This window comes from Gorilla gorilla, chromosome X (genome assembly GCF_029281585.2).
Source record: "Gorilla gorilla gorilla isolate KB3781 chromosome X, NHGRI_mGorGor1-v2.1_pri, whole genome shotgun sequence".
Taxonomy (NCBI): Eukaryota; Metazoa; Chordata; class Mammalia; order Primates; family Hominidae; genus Gorilla; species Gorilla gorilla.
In genome coordinates, this window is record NC_073247.2 from 166,031,636 (window position 1) to 166,055,380 (window position 23,745).

Genomic DNA, 23,745 nt, shown 5'->3' on the forward strand with positions numbered 1-23,745 from the left:
TAAAATACTGTTTCTTGTATTACATATAATACACAATATGTTTGTATATATTGCTGTATATATTGTATATTTTGCCATACAGTAGATTATACATTGCTACATACACATAGTATCATGTAGTACTGTAACTATGTAAAATTGTATATGTGGCTGGGCGGGGTGGCTCACGGCTGTAATCCCAACACTTTGGGAGGCCGAGGCGGGTGGATCAGTGTGTGATGGCGGGCGCCTGTGGTCCCAGCTACTCGGGAGGCTGAGGCAGGAGAATCGCTTGAGTCTGGGAGATCGAGGCTGCAGTGAGCCATGATCACATCACTGCACTCCAGCCTGGGTCTGGCTGGACCCTGTGTCAAACAAAAAACAGAAACACTAGAGAGACAAAAGGCGAGCGCAGGTGGCTGCCAGGAAGCGGGAGCCCCACGGGGTGACGGCCACTTCCCGCCGCCCCGGGGCTGGCCTCGCTGCCGTCAAGCGGCCCGGGCGCGCTTTGCGACAGTCGGTCGGGCCGGGCACCAGCGCAGGTTCGCTTTCCGGCGGTTGCGCCGGGCCGGGGTGCCAGCGCCCGCCTTCCCGTTTCCTCCCGTTCCGCAGCGCGCCCACGGCCTGTGACCCCGGCGACCGCTCCCCAGTGACGAGAGAGCGGGGCCGGGCGCTGCTCCGGCCTGACCTGCGAAGGGACCTCGGTCCAGTCCCCTGTTGCGCCGCGCCCCCTGTCCGTCCGTGCGCAGGGCAGTCAGGGGCCGGTGTCTCGAGCGGTCGAGGTCGCAGACCTAGAGGCGCCCCACAGGCCGGCCCGGGGCGCTGGGAGCGCCGGCCGCGGGCCGGGTGGGGATGCCTCTGCACGTGAAGTGGCCGTTCCCCGCGGTGCCGCCGCTCACCTGGACCCTGGCCAGCAGCGTCGTCATGGGCTTGGTGGGCACCTACAGCTGCTTCTGGACTAGTGAGTGGGCCCAGGCCGAGGCAGGCCCGCCCGGGTACCCATGCCCGGCCGGAGGTGGGACTTAGGGTGGGGGACGCCGCGGCCCCGACCTAGCGGGCGAGCCCGGAGCGCCTGACCTCTTCTTCCCCGCCAGAGTACATGAACCACCTGACCGTGCACAACAAGGAGGTGCTGTACGAGCTCATCGAGAACCGAGGCCCGGCCACGCCCCTCATCACCGTGTCCAATCACCAGTCCTGCATGGACGACCCTCATCTCTGGGGTACCCGGGCCAGTGTGCTGGGCAGGGGGAGGAAAGGCGAGGATTCGGGACGGGCCCAGCCTCGTCAGAACAAACCCCTTCTCGCTGCCTTTTCATGGAGCCCTGGCACTCCGGTTTCCGGCTGTTCTGCCCCAGGGCTGAGACTTTGATTTGTGGCTCCTGCAGCATCCCTGAGGGAGCATGATTTGGAGAGGGCCTCGGATGGAGCAGGACCAAGGAACGGCTACAGGGCATATCTTACAGCTCCTTTAACGTCAGGCCTCCAGAACCCTCTGTTCTCTAAACCATCCAGGGCCCCACAGTCTTGGGAAAAATTTGGGGGTTGGACATAGGATATCCTGTGAGGAAGTTCTGGGCCAGGGACTGGAAGCCCAGTGTCCTGGCTTCAGATTTGCCCCTGGCTGGGAGTGTACCCTTCAGCCCTATTTGGGAGCCTGGTTGCCACACCTAGAGGATGCTGCTCTGCTGACTTCACAGGAAGTTGCTTGGCTCTGGTAACCAGATGGCTGGGTGGAGGGGTGCCCGGGGCTTCCACTCCTGAACAGAGGGGTTAGACTGTCCTAGAGTTCATGGGGAGCCACCTAGCCACACTGGAGCCCTTCAGAGCTCACCCTGGCTGCTGGGTGGAGAAAGGCCTATAGATGTCACAGGTGGATCCTGGGAGGCCAGGAAGGAGGACTTGGAGCCATCCACTAGCCTAGACTGGGCTGGTTGCAGTGACAGTACAGGGAGAAGTATAGAAGAATGGGCATTGTCCAAGTATGTTGGCGAGGTAGGCAGCCCAGGTGCAGTGATTAGTAAGATGTGGAGGGTGGGGGAGAGGGAAGAGCCAGGGAGAACTGAATGATCTGGCCTAAGGGTCTGAAAGATGCCACTTTGGGCTGTAGGGAAATGGTAGTGCTGCTGTCCCTCATTCCCTGAAATGGGGTGAAGGAAGGGCACTCCCTGGGGATATGGGAAGTTGGGGCATGAAGCCTTTCCTGTCCTCTAGGGATCCTGAAACTCCGCCACATCTGGAACCTGAAGTTGATGCGTTGGTGAGGAGGAATGGGCCCCTCGAAGTGGGCCGGGCCGGCCCCACCTGCCTCTGCCCAGATTTGCCCTCCTCCTGCTCTGCCCAGGAGGTGGCGTCCAGCAGTCCAGGCAGGGCATGGGGTGGGGCCCCGCAGGCCCTCCCCTGTGCCTCCCTTCTGCATGCTGATGCTGGGGGCAGGGTGGTGGAGCGGGGTGCAGGGGGCAGGACTAATTGCATCTGTCCCTGCTTAGGACCCCTGCAGCTGCAGACATCTGCTTCACCAAGGAGCTACACTCCCACTTCTTCAGCTTGGGCAAGTGTGTGCCTGTGTGCCGAGGTGAGCTGCTCCTCCAGCGAGTGCAGGGAGGCACTTCTGGGGCAGGAAAGCTGGTGGCCAGTGTCTCTGTTTTGGAGGGACCTATGGGGGTAGGCAGCCCAGGAGCCAACATGAGGCCCAGCTCCATCACATGCCAGCAGAGGGGAAAGAGGCTGCGGGAGGAGGGATGGCTCCTTGGAGAGTCCTCAACTCTCTGCAACTGCCCAGGGATCGTGTGGACCTGGAGCCTTGGCATTAGAATTCAAGGAGGCATTATCCATACCCCCTTCTCTCAGGGATGTCACTAAGAGACCCATTGAGAACAGTGCATTGTCATTGGTCCATGGTGGCAGTAGCATGTACCTGCAGGCCAGAGGGTTTTGCTTCTAGGAGAACAAACAGGCTTGTGGGGGGAGAACCCCAGGGGATAGGGGCCATTTTGATCCCTATTCTCCAGACAAGGAGGATCACAGAGATTAAGCTGCTGGCCCAAGGTCATGGGGTAGGAGGTGGCAAAGCCAGGATTTGAATCCAGATTGCTCCTTCCTCTGCAGGAGCAGAATTTTTCCAAGCAGAGAATGAGGGGAAAGGTGTTCCAGACACAGGCAGGCACATGCCAGGTGCTGGAAAAAGAAGAGAGAAAGGTAGGCCAGGCATAGCGGTTCACACTTGTCATCCCAGCACTTTGTGAGGTCAAGGTGAGAGAATCACTCAAGCCCAGGAGTTTGAGACCAGCCTGGGCAACATAGTAAGACCCTGTCTCTTTAAAAATAAAAATATTTTAAACAAAAGAAAGGTAGAAAATATGAGTTGTATGTAGAATATGAAGGTTCTAGAATAATCCTATTAAGAATTTTGGATTCTGGCTGGGTGCGGTGGCTCACGCCTGTAATCCCAGCACTTTGGGAGGCTGAGGCCATCGGATCACGAGGTCAGGAGATCGAGACCATCCTGGCTAACACAGTGAAACCCCGTCTCTACTAAAAATACAAAAAATTAGCTGGGCGTGGTGGTGGGCGCCTGTAGTCCCAGCTACTCGGGAGGCTGAGGCAGGAGAATGGCGTGAACCCAAGAGGTGGAGCTTGCAGTGAGCCGAGTTCGCGCCACTGCACTCCAGCCTGGGTGACAGAGCGAGATTCTATCACCAAGGTTGATGAGATCCTTACTGTGTACTTACTGTCTCCAAGTGTCCCCAGGCTTCCAGCCAGCATGCAGCAGCCAACATTGGCTTCAGAAGGAAGGAGGTTTGCATTTCCTTCTCTTGGGTCCAGTGCCATGGTCTCAGGGTTATCTCCAATGTGCAAAGTTGCTAGACCAGGAGCAGTTTGACTCCACTGTTTTTCAGTCTAGCAAGTTTGAGTTTTTCCCAAGCTCTTGATTCAAATGAATGTTCTCCCTTTCCCAAGAGACCTCCCTATAAGGGAGGGTCTAGTTTCCCGGGGTGCCCTGAGAAGAAGGGGTCAGCAGGAGGGAGGAATGGTGGAGGCTGAGGCCTCGGGCAGGTGCCCTGTGGGGAGTGGCTGTGACAAGCGGCTGAGACCCCAGCAAAGGGTTGTTGCCCAGAATCTGGGGCCTAAGCGAGGTTGGAAATCACAAATGCACTTGGTTTTTCTAGCAGCTGGCACATGGTAGGATCAGCCCAGGAGTGGCACCTTCAAAGAGAAAGGAACGCATGAGGCTCCGAGAGCGGTCGGCTGGCAGCCAGGGCCTGGCTGGGGAGGGAGGGCAGGTGGTGCGCTGACCTGGGGATTTTTGAGAGCGTGCAGGAGTATGTGGCTGAAGCGGCCCAGCTGGTGAGCCACTGAAGATGGAGGTAGATGGAGGAATTGCCAGGTCAGAATCTTGGTAGGAGATGACTTGAGCTGATGCTGCCTGGCACATAGGGGTTTAGAAGATATTAGGAAGGAAGCCCCACAGCGTGCCCAAGTGCCATGCAGGCCCTGGAGACGGTCATTGGAGGGCGTCTGTGGATGGCGCAGTGGGGGTTGGGAAGTCCCTAATCTGCTGGGGCTTTCCCAGCAAGCAGGGACTGAGGGGGATAGTCCCCAGCACATGGGCCCCAGGGAGAAGGGCCTGTTTCATTGAGGTTTGGAGAGTGTTGAGGGTAAGCTAACCTGTCACCCCACGCCCCCGAGAATGGTTACTGATGGGGAGAGGCCTTTTCCTTGCAGGAGATGGCGTCTACCAGAAGGGGATGGACTTCATTTTGGAGAAGCTCAACCATGGGGACTGGGTGCATATCTTCCCAGAAGGTCAGCAGGGCTGACTGGGTCGAGCCCCCCCAGTATGAGCGGGATGGGCTCCCAAGCCTCGCCTCTGTGCTCTCTCACCAGGGAAAGTGAACATGAGTTCCGAATTCCTGCGTTTCAAGTGGGGTAAGGGCTGCTGGTCTCTGGCCACAGCCATCCTCCCGGCCCAGAGATGGCCCTGTGGGCCCCTGACTCCCGCCCCCTTGGGCTGGGTTGTATGGGGGTAGATGGGCGTGTTGTAGCGCCAGGAAGGGGACAGGTGCTGAGACTAGGCCTGCCTCTTGCAGGGGCTTGCCCAAGGGAGCTGAATTGAACTGGAGGATATCGGGGGTGGCAGTGGCCAGAGGCTGGCACAGAAGCTTGGCTCAGGGCCCAGCTTATGCTAACATTTCTACCTCCCCACTGGGCAGGAATCGGGCGCCTGATTGCTGAGTGTCATCTCAACCCCATCATCCTGCCCCTGTGGCATGTCGGTGAGCCTGGGGATGGGGACAGAGAGATGGCATCTGGGGTGGGGGGCCTGGGACTCCCTCTGGTCCCAGGCTGCCCTGCTCCACCCCACGTCTGGCCTTCTGTCCACTGTGCTGCAGGAATGAATGACGTCCTTCCTAACAGTCCGCCCTACTTCCCCCGCTTTGGACAGGTGGGTGGGGACTGCTGACCTTCGGCTGTCTGTTTGTCTGCCTGTCTGCTGTCTGCCCCGTGTCTCCCACTCAGCACTATGGAGGCCAGCTGCAGGAGGAGCTGAGCGTGAGGCTACAGCAGGGGACAGAGTGGAACATAGACAGGGACTTCCTGGCACCGAGACATTAAAATGAGAGCAGAGGAAGTCAGGCTGGGGCAGAGGTGGGCTGTGGGGTCAGGACAGGACAGGTCATCTACAGCACAGGACCCAGGACCAGGACCTTGTTTTAGAGGAAAAGTGGCCCCTGGGGAGTGTGTGGCACAGCAGGGCCGGGGCTTAGCTTCTGGCTCCTGGGTTGCTTGGGCTGGGGCTGTGGGCACTCCTCCTGCTCCTCATCACTCTTGGCGGCCACCCCACAGAAAATCACCGTGCTGATCGGGAAGCCCTTCAGTGCCCTGCCTGTACTCGAGCGGCTCCGGGCGGAGAACAAGTCGGCTGTGAGTTTCCTCCTGGGTCCCCCGTAGCTGTCCCCGGACCCCCTGCTGCTGGCTGCCAGCAGGGTGCCTCCACCCTCTCCGTCCCGTCACCCTCCCAGGGCACCTTGGCCAAGCTTCCCGAGGGGTGCAGGCCATCCCTGGTCCTTTCCCTCAGGTGGAGATGCGGAAAGCCCTGACGGACTTCATTCAAGAGGAATTCCAGCGTCTGAAGACTCAGGCAGAGCAGCTCCACAACCACCTCCAGCCTGGGAGATAGGCCTTGCTTGCTGCCTTCTGGATTCTTGGCCTGCACAGAGCTGGGGCTGAGGGATGGACTGATGCTTTTAGCTCAAACGTGGCTTTTAGACACATTTGTTCATAGACCCTCTCAAGTGCCCTCTCCGAGCTGGTAGGCATTCCAGCTCCTCCGTGCTTCCTCAGTTACACAAAGGACCTCAGCTGCTTCTCCCACTTGGCCAAGCAGGGAGGAAGAAGCTTAGGCAGGGCTCTCTTTCCTTCTTGCCTTCAGATGTTCTCTCCCAGGGGCTGGCTTCAGGAGGGAGCGTAGAAGGCAGGTGAGCAACCAGTTGGCTAGGGGAGCGGGGGGCTCACCAGAGCTGTGGAGAGGGGACCCTAAGACTTCTCGGCCTGGCTCCTACCCACCGCCCTTGCCGAACCAGGAGCTGCTCACTACCTCCTCAGGGATGGCCGTTGGCCACGTCTTCCTTCTGCCTGAGCTTCCCCCCCACCACAGGCCCTTTCCTCAGGCAAGGTCTGGCCTCAGGTGGGCCGCAGGCGGGAAGAGCAGCCCTTGGCCAGAAGTCAAGCCCAGCCACGTGGAGCCTAGAGTGAGGGCCTGAGGTCTGGCTGCTTGCCCCCATGCTGGGGCCAACAACTTCTCCATCCTTTCTGCCTCTCAACATCACTTGAATCCTAGGGCCTGGGTTTTCGTGTTTTTGAAACAGAACCATAAAGCATATGTGTTGGCTTGTTGTAAAATGGCTCTAGCCTCTCTGTAGGGGTGAAAATGGGAAGTGACTGCTGGACAGAAAGGCTGAACCCTTAGTGCCCTGGGGACATGGAGCACACTTGAGCAGATGGGCATCAATCTCTTCTGCACCAGTCACTTAAGGCTTCAGTTATTGTCTGTAATCCCTGTAACAACATTGCAGAAATAGGGATTAATCTCCTCATTTTGCCAAGGAGGTGGAGTGAGGCTAATGAACTTGCTTCAAAACCCAAAGCTAGCCAGGTAGATTGGGGCCACACTTCAGAGAGCCCCAAGTGTGGAGAATCAATTGGATCCTACCTGGGCTGCATCATAGGTGGGAGAGGAGCTCTGAAGAGCCCGGCAAGTAGCCAGCCATGAGCAGTGCACGCTGTGATCAGGAGGTAGGATTGGGGTTGCCCAGATGGAGCTGGGGGTCCTGGGTGGGAGCAAAGGCAAATCCAGGGTGGTGGCGTAGACACAGTATTAAAAATACTGTAACAGAAACGTGGAAAGAAAGAAAATATAGAACCACCAAAGATGAGCCAGCAACAAGAGAAGATTCAGACAACCAGGTCTTTCAGCAGTGTTGGTGCCTAATTATTTCAAAATAAAAGGTTTTTTAAAAAATGACCAAAAAGGGAAAAAATTACCTGGGAAAAAACAAACACTTGTAATTAAATATAGATAGAAGCAGCTGGGCACCATGGCTCACGCCTGTAATCCCAACACTTTAGGAAGCCAAGGTGGGCGGATCATTTGAAGTCAGGAGTTCGAGACCAACCTGGCCAACATGGTGAAACCCCATCTCTACTAAAATACAAAAATTAGGCCAGTCGCAGTGGCTCACACCTATAATCCCAACACTTTAGGAGGCCGAGGCAGGCAGATCACCTGAGGTCGGGAGTTTGAGACCAGCCTGACCAACATGGAGAAACCCCATCTCTACTAAAAATACAAAATTAGCCGGGCATGGTAGCGCATGCCTGTAATCCCAGCTACTTGGGAAGGCTGAGGCAGAAGAATCGCTTGAACCTGGGAGGAGGAGGTTGCGGTGAGCCGAGATCGAGCCATTGCACTCCAGCCTGGGAAACAACAGCGAAACTCCGTCTCAAAAAAAAAGACTGGGCATGGTGGCTCACGCCTGTAATCCAAGCACTTTGGGAGGCCGAGGCAGGCAGATCACGAGGTCAGGAGATCGAGACCATCCTGGCTAACATGGTGAAACCCCGTCTCTACTAAAAATACAAAAAAATTAGCCAGGCGTGGTGGCGGGTGCCTGTAGTCCCAGCTACTCTGGAGGCTGAGGCAGGAGAATGGCGTGAACCCGGGAGGCGGAGCTTGCAGTGAGCCAAGATCACACCACTGCACTCCAGCCTGGTCGACAGAGTGAGACTCCGTCTCAAAAACAAAAAACCCCCCAAAAATTAGCTGGCGTGATGGCGCACGCCTGTAATCCCAGCTACTCAGGAGGCTGAGGCAGGAGAATCACTTGAACCCAAGAGGCAGAGGTTGCAATGAGCTGAGATCGTGCCACTGGACTCCAGCCTGGGCGATAGAGGGAGACTTCATCTCAAAAAAAAAAAAAACACAAAAACCCAAAAAAAAAACACCAGGCACAGTGGCTCACGCCTGTAATCCAGCACTTTGGGAGGCCGAGGCAGGCAGATCACAAGGTCAGGAGATCGAGACCATCCTGGCTAACACGGCGAAACCCCGTCTCTACTAAAAATAAACAACAACAACAAAAAAATTAGCCAGGCGTGGTGGCAGGTGCCTGTAGTCCCAGCTGGAGGCTGAGGCAGGATAATGGCGTGAACCCAGGAGGCGGAGCTTGCAGTGAGCCGAGATCGTGCCACTGCACTCCAGCCTGGGCAAAGAGCAAGACTCTGTCTCAAAAAAAAAAAAAAATTAAAAATAAAGAAAAAGGAATATTTTGATACATGCTATCAAATGGATACTCTCAAAGGATTTTCAAGAAACATTATGTTAACTGCAATAAGCCAGAAACAAAAGGCTGCATATTATATGATTCCACTTATATGATGTATTTACCAGCTTCAGATCCAGAGTCAAAAAGTAGAAGGTTGGTTGCCAGGGCCTGGGAGGATGGGGGAATGGGAAATTGTATAATGGGGACAGAGCTTTGGTTTGGGAAGATGAAAAGTGTTCTGAAGATGGATGGTGGTGATGGCTGTACAACAGTGTGAACGTACTTAATGCCACTGAACTGTACAGTTAAAAGTGGTTAAGGCCGGGCGCGGTGGCTCACACCTGTAATCCCAGCACTTTGGGAGGCCGAGGTGGGCGGATCACCTGAGGCCAGGAGTTTGAGACCAGCCTGGACAACATGGTGAAACCCCCATCTCTACAAAAAAAAAAAAAAAATTAGCTGGGCATGTTGGTGGGTGCCTGTAATCCCAGCTACTCAGGAGGCTGAGGCGGGAGAATCACTGAAACCCGGGAAGCAGAGGCTTCAGTGAGCCAAGATTGTGCCCTTGCACTCCAGCCTGGACAACAAGAGCGAAATTCCATCTCAAAAAAAAAAAAAAAAAAGCATTTCACAGAAGAGGAAACACAAAAGGCAGAGTGTGCACTGTATGGGTTTCCTGTGGCTGCAGTAACAAAGTGCCAGAGACCGGGAAGTTTAAAGCAACAGAAATTTATTCTCTCCCAGTTCTGAAGGCCAGAAGTCCAAAATCAAGGTGGCACCAGGGTGGGTTCCTTCTGGGGCTGTGAGGGAAAGTCAGCTCCAGGCCTGTCTTCTGGCTTCTTCTGGTGGTTCCCAGCAATGCTCCGTGTTCCTTGGCTTGCAGAGGTGTTATTCCAATCTCTGCCTTCAGCTTCATGCGGTGCTCTCCTCCCTGTGTCTGTCTCTTTTTCTCCTCCTTTAAAAACACCATGCATTGAACTAGGGGTCACCCTTATGCAGTATAACCTCACCTTAACTTGATTCTGTCTGCAATGACTTTTATGGGGACACTACTCAACCCAGTGCATATACTCTATGACCTACCAATTCCCCACCTAGTTATATACCTATTGAAATGAACATCTATGTTTAACAAAAGACACATACATCGGCTGGGCGCAGTGGCTCACGCCTGTAATCCAAGCACTCAGGCCGAGGCGGGCAGATCTTGAGGTCAGGAGATGGAGACCATCCTGGCTAACACAGTGAAACCCCGTCTCTACTAAAAATACAAAAAATTAGCCGGGTATGGGGGTGGGCACCTGTAGTCTCAGCTACTCAGGAGGCTGAGGCAGGAGACTGGCGTGAACCCGGAAGGCGGAGCTTGCAGTGAGCTAGATCACGCCACTGCACTCCAGCCTGGGTGACAGAGCAAGACTCCGTCTCAAAAAAAAAAAAAAAAAAGAAGAAAAAGAAAGACGTATACATAATTGTTCACAGCAGCATTAGCCATAACAGCCCAAATGGGAAACCAACCAAATGTCAACAGTTGAAGGACACAATCAATGGTAACATATTCATCCAGTGGAATACTATGCAGCAACATTGTTACATGCAGCCACTTGAATTAATCTGCCAATGTTGAGCAAAGAATCTAGACACAAAATAATACTTCCCTTCCGAGTGGAGGAGAGGGCTGAGTGCGGTGACTCACACCTGTAATCTCAGCACTTTGGGAGGCCGAGGTGGGTGGGTCACCTGAGGTTAGGAGTTCAAGACCAGCCTGACCAACATGGTGAAATCCCGTCTCTACTAAATACAAAAAATTAGCCAGGCGTGGTGGCACATGCCTGTAATCCCAGCTACTCGGGAGGCTGAGGCAGGAGAATTGCTTGAATCCGAAGGTTGCAGTGAGCCGAGATGGCGCTATTGCACTCCGGCCTGGGCAACAAGAGCCAAACTCTGTCTCCAAAAAAAAAAAAAAAAAGAGTGGAGGAGGGAAAAATATTATACTGAATAATTTCCTTTATTTAAAGCCTCAAAACAGCCATAACAACACATCCCATCATTTTTAGGAATGCATGCTTAACTGGTCAAACTATAAAGACCAAAGTGATTAGCGTAAGAATCAAGTTCATGGTCACATTGGGAAGTGATAGTACGGGTATGAGAGGGGCTTTTGGGGCAATGATATTCAAATTCTTGACCTGGGTGATGCCATGGAACTGTCTGCTTTGATAAGCATTACACTGTACATCTTTATTTTGTGGGTTTTTTTTTGGTTTGTTTTTGTTTTTTTGAGACAGTTTTGCTCTGTCACCCAGGCTGGAGTACAATGGCATGATCTCTGGTGACTGCAACCTCTGCCTCCTGGGTTCAAGTGATTCTCCTGCCTCAGCCTCCCGAGTAGCTGGGATTACAGGCGCGTGCCACCATGCCCGGCTAATTATTTTGTATTTTTAATAGAGACGGGGTTTCACCATGTTGGCCAGGCTGGTCTCGAACCCCTGTCCTCAGGTGATCCACCCGCCTTGGCCTCCCAAAGTGCTGGGATTACAGGCGTGAGCCAATGCGCCTGGCCTACTTCTTTTCTTTTTTGGGTTACGTTTCACCATAGAAGTGCTTTTTTTTTTTTTTTTTTTTGAGACAGAGTCTCGCTCTGTCGCCCAGGCTGGAGTGCAGTGGCACGATCTGGGCTCACTGCAAGCTCCATCTCCTGGGTTCACGCCATTCTCCTGCCTCAGCCTCCCGAGTAGCTGGGACTACAGGCGCCCGCCACCACGCCTGGCTAATTTTTCGTATTTTTAGTAGAGATGGGGTTTCACCGTGTTAGCCAGGATGGTCCTGATCTCCTGACTTCGTGATCCGCCTGCCTCGGCCTCCCAAAGTGCTAGGATTACAGGCGTGAGCCACCGCGCCTGGCCAGAAGTGCTTTTTTAAAAGGTCGGGGGAGTAGGAGGTGCAAGGGCTTGGGGGTTTCAGTCACTCACTTCGCGGTGTGGAAAGACCCCCCACAGCGGCCATGATGGTCTCCTGATCCCTGAGTCATAGCTACTTTCAGTTCCAGTCTCCAGCTGGCTACGGTCTAGGACTACTCTTAAAGAGAAAGGGGCGATTGAGTACTTGTGAACAATGATGCAGTCTACCACCGTATCTGAGACTTCTTGCATTCTGCAAACAAAGGGAACCACCCAGTGTCCAGCAACAGGGGAATGAGCCTAGCAGCTGCGGTGGGCACATGTGCTGGAACATGAAGCTACGGTACAATGGGTAAGCGAACAGCAACCTCCATCAACTGCTGGTGAACAAACAGGCTGCAGAGGACTACAGGCAGAAAGATGCCATCTGGGACGGGCGCGGTGGCTCATGCCGTAATCCCAGCACTTTGGGAAGCCGAGGTGGGCAGATCACAAGGTCAGGAGTTTGAGACCAGCCTGACCAACATGGTGAATCCCCATCTCTACTAAAAATACAAAAATTAGCCGGGTGTGGTGGTGGGTGCCTGTAGTCCTGGCTACTCGGGAGGCCGAGTCAGGAGAATCGCTTGAACCCAGGGGGTGGATGTTGCACTGAGCTGAGATTGTGCCACTGCACTCCAGCCTGGGTGACAGAGCGAAACTCCATCTCAAAAAAAAAAAAAAAAAAAAAAAAAAAAAGAACAATGCCATCTGGTACCGATGCAGGATAGCAATTGCTTCTCAGGGGACGCAGGAAAATGGGGTTTGGGGGACCCAGGTTCCTGCTAAGCAACTGGCAGTGCTCTTCACTGACTGTGAAGTCCGGGGTGGGGGGTTGGTCTGAGGTTCCTTTTATTTATTTATTTATTTTGAGACGGAGTCTTACTCTGTCGCCCAGGGTGGAGTGCAGTGGTGCGATCTTGGCTCACTGCAACCTCTGCCTCCTGGGTTCAAGCGATTCTCCTGCCTCAGCCTCCCAAGTAGCTGGGATCACAGGCGCCCGCCACCACACCCGGCTAATTTTTTGTCTTTTTAGTAGAGGCAGTGTTTCACCATGTTGGTCAGGCTGGTCTCAATCGCCTGACCTCGTGATCCACCCGCCTCGGCCTCCCAAAGTCCTGGGATTACAGGCTTGAGCCGCCGTGCCCAGCTGAGATGGAGTTTCGCTCTCGTTGCCCAGGCTGGAGTGCAATGGCACGATCTCGGCTCACTGCAACCCCTGCCTCCCGAGTTCAAGCGATTCTCCTGCCTCAGCCTCCTGAGTGGCTGGGATTACAGGCATGCGCCACCATGCCTGGCTAATTTTTGTATCTTTAGGAGAGACGGGGTTTCTCCATGTTGGTCAGGCTGGTGTGGAACTCCCGACCTCAGGTGATCTGCCCGCCTCAGCCTCCCAAAGTGCTGGGATTACAGGCATGAGCCTCCAAGCCTGGCCATTCCTTTTATTTTTATACTGCATGTAGAGGTAACATATGTGTAACATACCTTACACACGTATATGTAACATGTAAGTTCCACATATTTTGGTATGTGTCCAATAGTACATTAAAACAATTTTAAAAGCCACAGGGAGATGAGGGCCTGAAGGGATTCTTTTTTCTTTCTTTCTTTTTTTTGTTTTGAGACGGAGTCTCGCTCTGTCCCCCAGGCTGGAGTGCAGTGGCACGATCTCTGCTCACTGCAAGCTCCACCTCCCGGGTTCGTGCCATTCTCCTGCCCCAGCCTCCAGAGTAGCTGGGACTACAGGCGACCGCCACCACACCCGGCTAATTTTTTGTATTTTTAGTAGAGACAGGGTTTCACCGTGTTAGCCAGGATGGTCTTGATCTCCTGCCCTCGTGATCCGCCCGCCTCGGGCTCCCAAAGTGCTGGGATTACAGGCGTGAGCCAAAGTGCCCGGCCCTTTTTTTTTTTTTTTGAGATGGAGTTTCGCTCTTGTTGCTCAGGCTGGAGTGCAATGGCATGATCTCGGCTCACTGCAACCTCCGCCTCCCAGGTTCAAGCAATTGTCCTGTCTCAGCCTCCTGAGTAGCTGGGACTACAGGTGCCCGCCACCACGCCCAGCTAATTTTTGTATTTTTAGTAGAGACGGGGTTTTGCCGTGTTTGCTAGGCTGGTCTCGAACTCTTGACCTCAGGTTATCTGCCCGCCTCAGCCTCCCAGTGTTGGGATTACAGGCGTGAGCCACCACGCCCAGCCAGGATTTTGATGAACAAAATGCTTTTACCCTAAAGATGAAGTCCCCAGACAGAAGGTGCTCATTGGTGCTGTCAACATTTGGTGATTGGTTCAGTTTAGATATCACCTCCTGGTGGGAGCAGCTTCATCGGTGCCCCTCTCCTTACATCCCTCCCAGTCCCATGTCTCAACCTTTGGAACATTCATGACCCTGTATCATGACCTGCTGTCCTGCATGTCCTCTAGACTAAACTGTCAACTTCCAGGGCAGAGTCCAGGTGCCTGGCCCATAGCAGGTGCTTCAGGAAGCCTCAAGGGCCATCACTCCAGGGACCCCTAGCAATGCAGGGAAGAATAAAAGCAGCCACAGGTGGGTTTCTTCCCTAAGGATGGAAGCAGCTCAGCAACAGGTCCTGACGGAGGCAAGATTGCCTTCCGCATTCCAGAGGAAGTATTTGCCTTGAAACTATGTAACAAAAGTAACAGAAACATAATAGACATGCTTTCCTTTTTAAGTTTGCTGGATTCTCCTGGGATACAGTGAAGCTCCAGTGAAAACCTCTCTCCTCAGCTAGTTAAGGCCTGGAAATGGCCACTTGGGGGTTTCCCTAAGCACCCGAAACTCAGTGAGCCCCCAAGTGACCTCGTCTCCCAGTCCCCAACTCAGAGAGACCCAAAAGCTACAATCTTCTTTGACTGTATCGTCAGACCCACTTCCTCTCTCCAGCTCAACTGCCACTATCCTAGTCCTAGTCTGAATCACATGTGACAATCATGACTACAATCTTTTTTTTTTTTTTTTTTTTGAGATGGACTCTCACTCTGTCGCCCAGGATGGAGTGCAGTGGCGCGATCTCGGCTCACTGCAACCTCCGCCTCCCGGGTTCAAGTGATTCTCCTGCCTCAGCCTCCCGTGTAACTGGGACTACAGGCGTGTGCCACCATGCCCAGCTAATTTTCGTATTTTCAGTAGAGATGGGGTTTCACCATGTTGTCCAGGATGGTCTCGATCTCTTGACCTCATGATTCGCCCGCCTCGGGCTCCCAAAGTGCTGGGATTACAGGCGTGAGCCACAGCGCCCGGCCCGTTAGGGTGTCTTTGATGCCACGCTTCGCTCTGGGTTTTCTCCTTCCTCTTTGATTGCTCCTTGTCCGATCTCTTTTCTGGACACTTCTCCTCCTGCCCAATGTAAGTGCTGGGTGTTCCCCTAGATGCTATCCTGAGCCCGCTTCACTCCTCGTTCTAAGGGATTACAGTCTCCTGTCACCTGTATCAGGGAGGGTCCATCTGCAGGAAAAAGACACCACTTTTGCAATTTTAAGGAAAAGGATTAAAACAGGGATTGGCCGGGTGCGGCGATGCGCGCCTGTAGTCTCACTTTTCCGGAGGCTGAGGCGGGAGTATCGCTTGAGCCCGGGGACTCGAGACCAGCCTGGCCAACATAGCGAGACCCCGTCTCTAAAGAAAAAAAAAAAGACAAAAGAAGAGAACAACAACAAAAAAACCAAAATAAAAATAAAAATAAAAACGGACGGGCGAACGCGTCGGGTGGGCGTAGGGTTCCGCGAAGCCTCCCTGTCCCTCTTGTCTCGTCCTAGTCGGTCTAGCTGGGCCCCATCCCCTTTCCCACTCGGAGCGTGAGTGCCTGGAGACACGTACAGCCAACCAGTGAGGAGTGGCCGCGAGTGGCATGCACTTGGTCCAATTACCTGCGGCCCTGCCGGTCGGCCCGCGCTTCGGCCAATGGAGGTGCGAGGCGGGGCTCGGGCGGGGGCAACGGTCACCTGATCTGCGGCTGTCGAGGCCCCTGAGGCAGTGGAGGCTGAGGCTATGATGGCGGCCATGGCGACGGCTCGAGTGCGGATGGGGCCGCGGTGCGCCCAGGCGCTCTGGCGGATGCCGTGGCTGCCGGTGTTTTTGTCGTTGGCGGCGGCGGCGGCGGCGGCAGCGGCGGAGCAGCAGGTCCCGCTGGTGCTGTGGTCGAGTGACCGGTGAGCGGGCCGGGGTGGGATGCGCTGTGGCGGCTGAGGCGCCCTCGCCCGACTCCGGCTCTGTCCTAGGCGAGGGGTGGTGAGGTCCGGAGGTGGACTGTTCCTTGCTCGGGGGCTCGCAGCGAATCTGCCGGCGACAGAGCTCCAGTCCACATGCGCCCCCGTCTGACAGCACCTCTTCTGTCCCCTGCCAGGGACTTGTGGGCTCCTGCGGCCGACACTCATGAAGGCCACATCACCAGCGACTTGCAGCTCTCTACCTACTTAGATCCCGCCCTGGAGCTGGGTCCCAGGAATGTGCTGCTGTTCCTGCAGGACAAGGTGCGCCCGCCCCAGCCCACTCTCCCCCGGTCATCGGGAGGCAGCCAGGCCCCCTCCCCCCATGACACTGACGCCCATTCCCCAAGGGAAGCTTCAGTGACCTTGTCCCAACTGTAGGGAGGTGTGGGTCGTCTCATGGGAAGGCCTGTAGTAAACGCTTCAGTGGGCATGGCGACAGCCTCGGAAATGGCACCAACTTGATTGGAGGAAGCGACGGATCAGAGGCCAGGTACCTACTGAGTACCAAGCACTTTGGATATCTGACTTAGTCCAATATGGTGGGTGGGGATTATCGTCCCTGTTTGTTTATAGATGAGAAGACTGAGGCTGGAGGTTAAGTGACTTGTCCAAGCTCCTACAGCTAATGGGTGGCAGAGTTGTAATTCTAGCTGCGATGATCATAATAATGATAATTGGAAAATGATCACCTGTTTAGTGCTTTGTAGGCACTTGCTACACTGATGTCATTATCTTGGTTTCACTGCCAAGGAAAGTAAGGTTTGTCGAGATACAATGTTTCACTACAGTTGATAGATACCACTTTGGTTCCAGCCTGAGTCTGCCAATCCTCCCTCCCAGTTGGAGCTCATAACCCACAAGCTGTTTTCCTTCCCATCCAGGATCTTTGCCCCGAAAGCAGGCGTGGAGACCATGAGATGACTCTAATATAGCAAGTCTCTGCTAGGCCCTCCCTTGTTGGTGGCCTGTATGGCTCATTGCCCTTGTAGTCTCCCTTGGTTGCTGTGTGGGCAGATGGTGGTGGCCTGAAGTCTTTTCAGGAGGTGGTAAATAATATAGTCAGATAGGAACTGAGTCCTAGTTCTACCATGTAACCAGCCATTGGAGGCATGAAATAATCTTTGTGAATGACAGTTTCTACATCTGTAAAATGAAGACACCACCTATATCAGAGGGCTGTGAGTGGGAAATCTTTTTTTTTTTTTTTTTTTTGAGACAGAGTCTCGCTCTGTTGCCCAGGCTGGAATGCAGTGGTGCAACGTCAGCTCAGCTCACTGCACCCTCCGCCTCCCGGGTTCAAGCAGTTCTCTGCCTCAGCCTCCCGAGTAGCTAGGATTACAGGGCACCCGCCACTACACCCAGCTAATTTTTGTATTTTTTTGTATTTTTAGTAGAGATGGGGTTTCACCATGTTGGCCAGGCTGGTCTTGAACTCCTGACCTCGTGATCCACCCGCCTCAGCCTCCCAAACTGCTGGGATTACAGGCGTGAGCCACCACGCCCGGCCTGCGAGGGGGAATTCTTATAATCCACATAAAACATCTAGCCAGGATCCCCCAGTCTTAGGGCATTCACCCATTCATTCATTTGCCCAATATGGAAAGCCTACTATGTGCCAGGTATTGTGAAGTGTTGGGGATATGGCAGTGAGCAGAAGAACCCAAGCCCCCACCCTCAGGAAGCTGACATTCTTGTGAGGGTGGCCAGTAAATACTAAGTCGGTATAGGATACGATGTCAGTGTTAACGGTCTTTAGGGAAGGAAGCAGGCTAAGGGGACAGAGTGACTGGGATGCTATTTTAGATAAGGGTGGTCAGGCCAGGCCTCATTGAGGAGGCGATATATGAGCAGCGATCTTAATGGAGGGAGGGAGCCGTTTGGGGAAGGACATTCCTGGAACAGCAAATGTGAGGGTCCTGGGCGAGGTGTGCTCTTGGCCAGCTCAAGGAAGAGCTGGTGTGGCTGGAGCACAGTGAGTGAGAGAAAGGGGTAGGAGATGTAGGAGATGGTTTGCAGGTGGCTAGGCGATGAAGTAGGACCTTGTAGGCCATGAGGGGGAAGGTCAGTTGCAGTTCGAAATGTGTGAGAAAGCCTTGGGTAACGTGCAGCAGGGAGTGGTGTGATTTCTCAATTAAAGAAAGCCCACAGTTCCTGGGCTTTCCGACTGAGAACCCTGGTGGCCAAACAGCAGCAAGGTCCTGCCCACAAGTGAGGGGAGGCTGGGCGAGTGTGTATACCAAACAGGTTAGGGAAGCTGATTAAAATCTCCTCAGGGCCTAACTGGGAAGGGCCAGAGGAAGCTGGGGATGGGAGTGGAGGGTAGGAGCAAAAGGACAAAGGACATCTGTAGCTTGTGGAGAAAAAGGGATGGGGTCGGGGCCACTGTGGTCCTGAGAGCTCAAAAGACTTCAATGCTCAATGCTTCCTCCAGCGTGTTCTGAGATCTTCACCTCTCCCCTTCCGCCAAAAGCAGGTGGGGGGAGGGTCCTGTCCAGACTGGACGTAGCCGACTCTCCTTTTCTCTGGCTGGGAGGCCTGCCACAAATGCTCTTGGCTGCCCCACCCCTCCCCGCAGCTTCCCTGTTCCCTCCCCAGTTCCTCTTGTCTGTAGGGCGGGCAAGGCAGCTGACTCCTACTCCTGAGTTACCACAAGTCAGCTGCCTGCAGATCTCCCCACCCCATGACTGCCCTTCATGTCTTCTCACCCTGCCCTGAGAGTGCTGGAGGGAAGAGGTGAGTCTCCCACCCCACCCCCACCAACACACAGTTGCGCTCCACCATACTGAACCTGACTCTCAGTGAGACTTTGCTGGCCCTGAGAATGCACGGGGAAGGTGGCTGTCCCCTGCCTTGGCCCCCATTCCTTGCCAAACCTCCTCAGATGTCTCCCCTATTTCCCTATTAGCTGAGCATTGAGGATTTCACAGCATATGGCGGTGTGTTTGGAAACAAGCAGGACAGCGCCTTTTCTAACCTAGAGGTGAGAGTCCTCTCCCAGCCAGGGGCCATGCGGGACATTCTGTGCTCCTTCTCCCAGCATAAGAACTGTACTCTTACCTCATATCAGGGTTACTTGGGTCTGAGTCTCTTCTGGGTCAAACACCCCCCCCAAAAACAACAACAACAACAAAAGCCACCTCATACTCTTAGGGAGCAGAGACGCTGGCTTTGGGGTAGAAAGGCCTGGGGCCTGAATGTCAGGGGCTGGGGTGTGGGCCATTTTCTTGGTGAGCCTTTATGGGTATGGCTTGCCAGAGGAGAGCTGCCAGAGAGGTTGTCGGGGGCTGGGCCAGGCCCACTGGCCCCTAGCTAACTCACCTTTTGCCTCTCCCCTGTCCCCAGAATGCCCTGGACCTGGCCCCCTCCTCACTGGTGCTTCCTGCCGTCGACTGGTATGCAGTCAGCACTCTGACCACTTACCTGCAGGAGAAGCTCGGGGCCAGCCCCTTGCATGTGGACCTGGCCACCCTGCGGGAGCTGAAGCTCAACGCCAGCCTCCCTGCTCTGCTGCTCATTCGCCTGCCCTACACAGCCAGGTACTGCGCACATGGCCCAGCCACCAGCCTCGGGGCCCAGAGAGCAGCAAGGCCCTGGGCTATGGCATGTGGTGGCACCGTTTGGCTAAAGATGCCAGTACTCCCCACCCCCTCACAGCCCTTCCAGAAGGTGCCCTGTGTGGCCAGAAGAGGAGGGGAGGGCCTCTTCTGTGACTCAGGAGTTGGTGCCTAGCACTGAGCTGGGCCTCCAGAGATGAGGCAGATGTAAGCCCTGCGGGTGGGGAGCCTTCTCACCTAGCCAGGCCCTTGTCACAGAGCAGGTGGCCAGGACTTGAGTGTGACTGAGAAGCCTCGGGGTGGGATGGGCTTCCAGGAGGGGGCACTGAGGTAAGAGTGTGCAGGCTTGGTGCGTGGGGCTAGTGGGGAGGAGAAGCTGGGGTCGGGGAAGGGTAGTGGGCAGTGCAGGTCCAGGCCGCCTGAGGACTCTGGCGCTCTGTTTGTCTTCCATAGCTCCGGTCTGATGGCACCCAGGGAAGTCCTCACAGGCAACGGTGAGTAGAATCAGGGAGGATGCACGTCCTCATCTAGCCCTTGGGTGGGGGTCACAGAGAGAGCTGGCCTGCAGTTCCTCGGCCTCCTCACTCCCAGGGTAGCCCGCCTGCTTCTTGGGGCAGCTGGCAGTGGAGCAGGGAAATGCTGGCTCCCAGGACCAGCCAGGGACCACCTGACAGAAGACCCTGTCCAGCCAGACCCCACTTGGCAGAGCGGGGGGGCTCTCTGTGCTGGAGGCTGTGGAGCCAGTTTCTGTGCAGGCAGCGTGAATCCTAGAGTTATGGGTTTAATAAGACTGCAGACATTTGGAAAAACAATTCTGGGGACTTATCTATTTGCAATAAAGGACAGTCACTCCCCATGGAAAGGCAGTCGTGAACCTTTCATGGGTGGATGTGGAGTTTTCTGTATTGATATGTATTTTCTTGTGTCACACAGGTAGGGCTTGGCATTAGGGAATCGATGACTGAAGCCACAGTTGTCTCTGGGGGAGGCTGGGAATGGGGGTGGGATGAGAAATAGCTGCTCCTAAGGATCCTCAGTGGAAAGTAAAAACACCACTTTCAGATGGTCTAGAAGGTTTCTAAAGCAGACAGTGGGGAGTGTTTCCTTATGCAGGGTGCCTGGTGACCTGAGTCTCTGCTCTCCTTGTTGACCCTCAGATGAGGTCATCGGGCAGGTCCTGAGCACACTCAAGTCCGAAGATGTCCCATACACAGCGGCCCTCACAGCGGTCCGCCCTTCCAGGGTATGTGCCCTTCCAGCAGGGGCTCTGGGGCGTGCAGGGAGAGGCAGTGTGGTGAGTCTGCTTGGAGGTGGGGAGTGTATGCCACAGGTAGGCTGCCCAGGAGGCCCAGCATAGGGGAAGCATCAGGCACAGAACCCCTGTGGTGTGACTATTTGGAGTGGCTGACTCTGGGGGCAGGGCTAGGATGAGCACTCAAGTCCTGCCTCCCCATTCCAGGGGCAGCTTTCCATCTCGTCCTGTGAGGCTTGTGGGTGGCAGACTTGGACACTAAGTCTAAATGACCCTAAGTTTGAGGGACTAGGAATGTCATCAGGGTTTAGGGGGCATCAGGGAAGGCTTCCTGGAGGAAAGGTCTCCTCTGGCTGATGGGACTTTGAGATAGTGGACAGGGTCTTCTGTTGGGAGGGGAAGGAGGGTACGACAATTGGGTTGGAGTGTGACACTCTCCCAGGGCTGCTGAAAGAAGGCTGGTTGGGTGTTTCTGCAGGTGGCCCGTGATGTAGCCATGGTGGCTGGAGGGCTAGGTCGCCAGCTGCTACAAAAACAGCCAGTATCACCTGTGATCCATCCTCCTGTGAGTTACAATGACACCGCTCCCCGGATCCTGTTCTGGGCCCAAAACTTCTCTGTGGCGTACAAGGACCAGTGGGAGGACCTGACTCCCCTCACCTTTGGGGTGCAGGAACTCAACCTGACTGGCTCCTTCTGGAATGACTCCTTTGCCAGGCAAGGGCACTAGGCTGGGGAGGACTGTGCCACCACAGGTGACCTTCCCATCACTGTGGGTCACAGGTGGGGCAGGGAGCCAGGGTCAGGTCTGTGTGTTGGGGTGGGGATGGCCATGGTCTGGTTGCGGTCTGGGCAGCGTGAGGATGTAGGAGGTGTCATGGCATGGGGTGCTGTTGGAGGGGGAGTTGCTCAGACTTCTGCCTCCCCATGCTTGCGAGTCTTTGGTTGGGACCTTGGTTGTTAACACCTCAAGGTTACCTGGGAACCTGTCACCTCCCCCTTGAGCAAAACCTCTGGGACTTTGTGTGGGCAAATACCAGGCCAGCTACCTGAGCCATTTATGGGGCAACCATGCCCTTCTGTTTGCTCTCGCCCCCAAAGCCCAGCCCAGGCACCTTAGTGACCCTAAGAGGGAGTAAAAGGAGGGTCAATGAGCTCAGGGGAACCAGAGGAAGGACCCCCATGCTGGTGGCAAGGGGGACCTGGGTCCTGGCTTCCAGCTCTGTTCTGGCCTTGCAATGTGACTGGATCCTCAGTTTTCCTATCTGTCAAGTGGGGACACTGCTTCTTCAGGTGGCTGCAAGGACCCAAGGCAGCTTAGGTAGGAGCAGAGCTGAGGAACTTGTTCCTCTAAGATGCCAAAGGCCCTCCCAGAGCCTCACAGTGAGCCTCTTTCTCTGGCCCCACAGGCTCTCACTGACCTATGAACGACTCTTTGGTACCACAGTGACATTCAAGTGAGTCCTGGGGGTGGTTGAGGTATGGGTGGGCTGGTGTGGCCCCAGCCTCCCCAGCTCACCTGACATCCCTGCCACCTTCCCCAGGTTCATTCTGGCCAACCGCCTCTACCCAGTGTCTGCCCGGCACTGGTTTACCATGGAGCGCCTCGAAGTCCACAGCAATGGCTCCGTCGCCTACTTCAATGCTTCCCAGGTCACAGGGCCCAGCATCTACTCCTTCCACTGCGAGTATGTCAGCAGCCTGAGCAAGAAGGGTAGTCTCCTCGTGGCCCGCACGCAGCCCTCCCCCTGGCAGATGATGCTTCAGGACTTCCAGGTATGGAGCGGGCGTGGCCCAGCTTCAGGTGGGGGAGCCCAGGCTAGTGGTTGAGAGATGAAGAGAGGCTTGGGCTTGGGCATGTAGTTGAGAGTCCTGTCCCTGCGCTGCCCCTGTCCCAGTTCTTGCTGGGCCTCCCAGCGGTCCTTTCTGACCTGTGTCTGTGTGTCTGCCAGATCCAGGCTTTCAACGTAATGGGGGAGCAGTTCTCCTACGCCAGCGACTGTGCCAGCTTCTTCTCCCCCGGCATCTGGATGGGGCTGCTCACCTCCCTGTTCATGCTCTTCATCTTCACCTATGGCCTGCACATGATCCTCAGCCTCAAGACCATGGATCGCTTTGATGACCACAAGGGCCCCACTATTTCTTTGACCCAGATTGTGTGACCCTGTGCCAGTGGGGGGGTTGAGGGTGGGACGGTGTCCGTGTTGTTGCTTTCCCACCCTGCAGCGCACTGGACTGAAGAGCTTCCCTCTTCCTACTGCAGCATGAACTCCAAGCTCCCCTCAGCCCATCTTGCTCCCTCTTCAGCCCGCTGAGGAGCTTTCTTGGGCTGCCCCCATCTCTCCCAACAAGGTGTACATATTCTGCGTAGATGCTAGACCAACCAGCTTCCCAGGCTTCGTCGCTGTGAGGCGTAAGGGACATGAATTCTAGGGTCTCCTTTTTCCTTATTTATTCTTGTGTCTACATCATCCCTGGCTGTGGATAGTGCTTTTGTGTAGCAAATGCTCCCTCCTTAAGGTTATAGGGCTTCCTGAGTTTGGGGGTGTGGAAGTACTACTTAACTGTCTGTCCTGCTTGGCTGTCGTTATCGTTTTCTGGTGATGTTGTGCTAACAATAAGCAGTACACTGGGGTTTATTTCTGTGGCCTGAGAAGGAAGGGACCTCCACGACAGGTGGGCTGGGTGCGATCGCCGGCTGTCTGGCATGTTCCCACCGGGAGTGCCTGGCAGGAGCATGGGGTGCTTGGTTGTTTCCTTCCTAATAAAATAAACGTGGATTGCCATGCGTTGGGCCTCTTGTCGCTCATTTCTGCGCTGGGCTTTAGGCGCGTGCTCGCCGGAGGGATGCGGGAGGATGGAGCCTGGCGAGGGGGAGGCGAAGAGGCATCCGCGGAGACCGGGAGGGGCTTTAGCAAGCTGGTCCCTAACCGCTTAGGGTAGGGAGGGGCGGTCGGGCCGAGTCCCGG

General features: G+C 55.0%; 2 protein-coding genes and 1 long non-coding RNA gene across 10 annotated transcripts; 2 read left to right on the forward strand and 1 right to left on the reverse strand.

Annotated features, from left to right (window-relative positions):
* Window positions 1-510: 510 nt before the first annotated feature.
* TAFAZZIN (tafazzin, phospholipid-lysophospholipid transacylase) lies at window positions 511-6,882 on the forward strand. Of its 8 annotated transcripts, none has more exons than XR_002004159.4 (13): window positions 511-940; window positions 1,074-1,202; window positions 2,194-2,239; window positions 2,469-2,554; window positions 3,088-3,177; window positions 4,705-4,785; window positions 4,867-4,908; window positions 5,193-5,255; window positions 5,373-5,425; window positions 5,827-5,904; window positions 6,059-6,292; window positions 6,413-6,458; window positions 6,638-6,882. XR_002004159.4 is itself a non-coding variant. In XM_019018895.4 (11 exons), the coding sequence occupies exons 1-11, from the start codon at window positions 832-834 to the stop codon at window positions 6,158-6,160; spliced, it is 879 nt and encodes a 292-aa protein (XP_018874440.1). In that variant the 5' UTR covers window positions 511-831; the 3' UTR covers window positions 6,161-6,882. The 8 variants fall into 8 exon arrangements, 3 of the variants coding, with proteins under 3 accessions (XP_018874440.1, XP_063559084.1, XP_004065193.2); XR_008675397.2 differs by having other exon boundaries at window positions 6,651-6,882; XR_002004157.4 differs by having other exon boundaries at window positions 6,059-6,458.
* Window positions 6,883-9,513: 2,631 nt separating this feature from the next.
* On the reverse strand, window positions 9,514-15,539 carry LOC134757941 (uncharacterized). The gene is made up of 2 exons (XR_010132598.1): window positions 15,187-15,539; window positions 9,514-9,759 (listed from the first exon to the last, which is right to left on the reverse strand). It is a non-coding gene; the product is annotated as an uncharacterized lncRNA (long non-coding RNA).
* A 138-nt stretch (window positions 15,540-15,677) lies between these two features.
* ATP6AP1 (ATPase H+ transporting accessory protein 1) lies at window positions 15,678-23,564 on the forward strand. Its single transcript, XM_031005720.3, has 10 exons — window positions 15,678-15,910; window positions 16,105-16,231; window positions 18,876-18,950; window positions 19,313-19,506; window positions 19,978-20,018; window positions 20,682-20,767; window positions 21,255-21,493; window positions 22,186-22,233; window positions 22,321-22,552; window positions 22,729-23,564. The coding sequence occupies exons 1-10, from the start codon at window positions 15,750-15,752 to the stop codon at window positions 22,936-22,938; spliced, it is 1,413 nt and encodes a 470-aa protein (XP_030861580.1). The 5' UTR covers window positions 15,678-15,749; the 3' UTR covers window positions 22,939-23,564.
* Window positions 23,565-23,745: the final 181 nt, after the last annotated feature.

Coding starts and splice junctions, on each gene's coding strand:
- ATP6AP1 (XM_031005720.3), top strand. CDS start 15,750: ATGATGGCGGCCATGGCGACGGCTCGAGTGCGGATGGGGCCGCGGTGC. Junction 18,951..19,312: donor GCGCCTTTTCTAACCTAGAG/GTGAGAGTCCTC, acceptor CCCTGTCCCCAG/AATGCCCTGGACCTGGCCCC. Junction 22,234..22,320: donor GGTACCACAGTGACATTCAA/GTGAGTCCTGGG, acceptor CACCTTCCCCAG/GTTCATTCTGGCCAACCGCC.
- TAFAZZIN (XM_019018895.4), top strand. CDS start 832: ATGCCTCTGCACGTGAAGTGGCCGTTCCCCGCGGTGCCGCCGCTCACC. Junction 941..1,073: donor CTACAGCTGCTTCTGGACTA/GTGAGTGGGCCC, acceptor CTTCCCCGCCAG/AGTACATGAACCACCTGACC. Junction 5,905..6,058: donor GGGCGGAGAACAAGTCGGCT/GTGAGTTTCCTC, acceptor CCTTTCCCTCAG/GTGGAGATGCGGAAAGCCCT.